Source organism: Sinocyclocheilus anshuiensis, unplaced genomic scaffold (assembly GCF_001515605.1).
Source record: "Sinocyclocheilus anshuiensis isolate Anshui unplaced genomic scaffold, SAMN03320099.WGS_v1.1 scaffold1390, whole genome shotgun sequence".
In the NCBI taxonomy this organism is placed as follows: Eukaryota; Metazoa; Chordata; class Actinopteri; order Cypriniformes; family Cyprinidae; genus Sinocyclocheilus; species Sinocyclocheilus anshuiensis.
This window is the reverse complement of record NW_015560623.1, coordinates 444,074-447,241: the sequence shown is the minus strand read 5'-3', so window position 1 is coordinate 447,241 and position 3,168 is coordinate 444,074. Positions and strand designations below refer to the sequence as shown.

General features: G+C 33.4%; 1 protein-coding gene across 1 annotated transcript in view; it reads right to left on the bottom strand.

Moving 5' to 3' along the window:
* Positions 1-3,168, bottom strand: part of LOC107681910 (chloride channel protein 2-like) — a 24,309-nt gene that overhangs the window by 16,264 nt on the left and 4,877 nt on the right. Inside the window, exon 3 of the mRNA XM_016478281.1 lies at positions 2,500-2,631. Within this exon, the coding sequence (XP_016333767.1) occupies positions 2,500-2,631 (132 nt within the window). The remainder of the gene's footprint in view (positions 1-2,499; positions 2,632-3,168) is intronic.

The window sequence follows — 3,168 nt, the reverse complement described above, 5'->3', positions numbered from 1 at the left end:
AGAATCAAAATATCAATATAAACTATAATTGCATAATAAACTAACTAGATAAAACTCTGTGGGAGTGTTGTAGAAACATTGCTGTAGTGTTGAGGACTTGCTGGAATTTTTTTAGAATCTTTTTTTTCTTATGTTTTCAAGCATTCCCTGGGAATCTGACCCATGACTGTTTGAGCTACAGGTATGGAAGACATGGAAGACAGGAAGATTTTTACAAATAACGACTGAAATTAGTGTCTGCTCCTCATATACACTGTTATGACTGTTATGATACTTTTTTCATTATGTTTTTTTCTGCCTTTACAAGCACCATGTTAATTCTAAAGAGAAGAGCAGCTTGCAAATTTGTTTTTGTGTTCCATGTTTGTGTGTGTGTGTGAGAGTGTGTGTGAGAGGGTGTGTGTGTGAGTGTGTCTGTGTGAGTGTATGTGAGAGGGTGTGTGTGTGTGTGTGTGTGTGTGTGTGGGTGTGGGAGTGTGTGTGTGTGTGTGTGTGTGCGCGTGCGTGTGTGTGTGTTTACCTCCTTGCCCACAGGTAATTCACTTCCGAGCACACAGGTCAGACTGATGACTTTGGACACTAATGTTTTGAAGGTGAAATATTCCTGCAGCATCACTCCTCTCAGAGACGTCTTGGTTTCAGGAATCCCAGACCCTGAACCACACACAAACACTAACGAGCTACTGTATGAAGAATCACACAGAGACTTCATCGCATGACACCTGTTGTAAAAGCTCACAAATTATGCTTTGCTTTATACTGTATGTACAGTAACGATGCTTTGTGAATGTGTGCGTCTCACCAGCGGCCTGAACTGACACTATGTTTGCAAATCCTGCTGCGAAACACATTTTATGAACTAACATTAACAAAGATGCATTACTAATGGGAGCTTATTGTAAAGTCAAATCATCATAATTATAAAAGAATGAGCAACACGTTTCAGATGGAGTTCAGCTGACACGAGCGTGAATGAATGAAGAACTGAATCAGAGGTTTATTCTCACTGACACAGTTTTAACACCTGAAAGCAGGACAAACAGTGAGATGACATAACAGAGAGAGAGAGACAAAGAGAGAGAGAGAGACATAGAGAGAGAGAGAGAGACATAGAGAGAGAGAGAGACATAGAGAGAGAGAGAGAGAGAGACAGAGAGAGAGAGAGAGAGACACAGAGAGAGAGAGACATAGAGAGAGAGAGAGAGAGAGACAGAGAGAGAGAGAGAGAGACACAGAGAGAGAGAGACATAGAGAGAGAGAGAGAGAGAGACAGAGAGAGAGAGAGAGAGACACAGAGAGAGAGAGACATAGAGAGAGAGAGAGAGAGAGACAGAGAGAGAGAGAGAGAGACACAGAGAGAGAGAGACATAGAGAGAGAGAGAGAGAGAGATGAGACATGTACAGAAAGGAGAATGAGATTTTATTATTACAGTAATGAAGATACAGAAGAGAAATATGCTTTAATGTCATAATGAATTATGGTTATAAAATGGACTTCATTTTAATTAAATAATTAATTAATTAATTAATTTGCACACTTGAAACAGATAAAGTGCACTGTTTTTTTCTGTCCTCCAGAGGGCGCACGATTCACATTAAAAACATTGAACTGAAGGTAAATTACTTTGATCATAATAAAAATTGTATATAATAAAAAATATTAAAGTAATAAGAAGTGATTTAGTTTTGCAGGAAAAATTATAAACAAACAAACAAATAAATATTTAAAATAATCGCTCTTAACAAAATTGTATATAATATTTTTTTTAAATAAGTCATTCAGTTCAATGATAATTAATAAACATATGGTTTCATCAAATTTCAGAAATATACTTTTTTATTTTTTCATTTTCTGGAAAGCAAAATATCATTATCCGATGATATAATTAATTATATAATCGTTTGTTTCTTCAAATGAATGAATGAAAGGATTAAAGAGTGAATGAATGAATTAATGGATCAATCAATTAATTCATTAGTTAATTCATTTGCTCACTTGAAACAGAAGGTGCACTGTTCACATTAACAAGACTGAACTGAAGACAAATATTTCAATGAATTACTTTGCTTATAAAAAATTATTAAATAAAAAAAAGTATATTTTGTTTTTCTGTTTTGCAGAAAAAAACTACTTTATAAACGTGTGTTTTTCCATTCAATTTCAGAAATGTGTTTAATGGCATAATGAATTTTGAATGGTCCTAAAATAGGCTTTAATTTATTGAAGCAAAATATTACTGTCTGAATTATTTGTTTCTTAATAAATAAATGAAATGAATGAATGAATGTCCCAATAAGAACCAAAAAATATTTTTTTGTCTGATGTCAGAGACACTTCTAAATCTCCACAAAGAACTGTTTATGCTCCAGTAAACCACCTTCATGTGTAACCCAGAAACCAAAACACTCATCTTAACCTATAATACAATCTTGTAGGTATACTGGCTAATTCTGACACCCATATTCACATACATATTTATACATATAGGCTACACTTACTCTCTGTGAAGAGGTCAACAAAGATATCCATAGTAAAGCTGAACACGGCCATGATGAACCCCAGGATCATGAGGAAGATCCAATCCGCTCCGATAAACGACACAAAGAGCCGCTGGAAATGTGAGGCCCAGGCTGCACACAGAGAGAGATTAACTACATTACCCACAATGCAACAGCGCACACCTGGCACAGAGTCAGAGTGCTCCAGTAGAGGGTGCACTCTTCACACTGAACTGAAGACAAATATTTCAGTTAATGACTTTAATTATATATATATTTTTTTTAATAAGAAAAATATAATCATTTTTTAATTTTATTTAATATATTTTAGTAATATTTTAATTTAATCATTATTTTAACAAATGCATTCAGGTTTCCAAAAAAAAAAACATTATAAAGGTCAAATCAAATTTCAATTTAAAGTGTCGCTGACAACAGTTCGTATTTAAACTCTACACATGAGACTACACTAAAATAAAAAATATAAATATTTATATAATAATTTATCATTTTAATAATGTATTTATTTAATATTTTAATGAATTTATTCAGGTTTAAAAAAACTACTTTATAAAGGTTAAATCGAATTTCAATTTAAAGGGGTCATATGATGCTGCTAAAAATAACATTATTTTGTGTATTTGGTGTAATGAAATGTGTTTATACGGT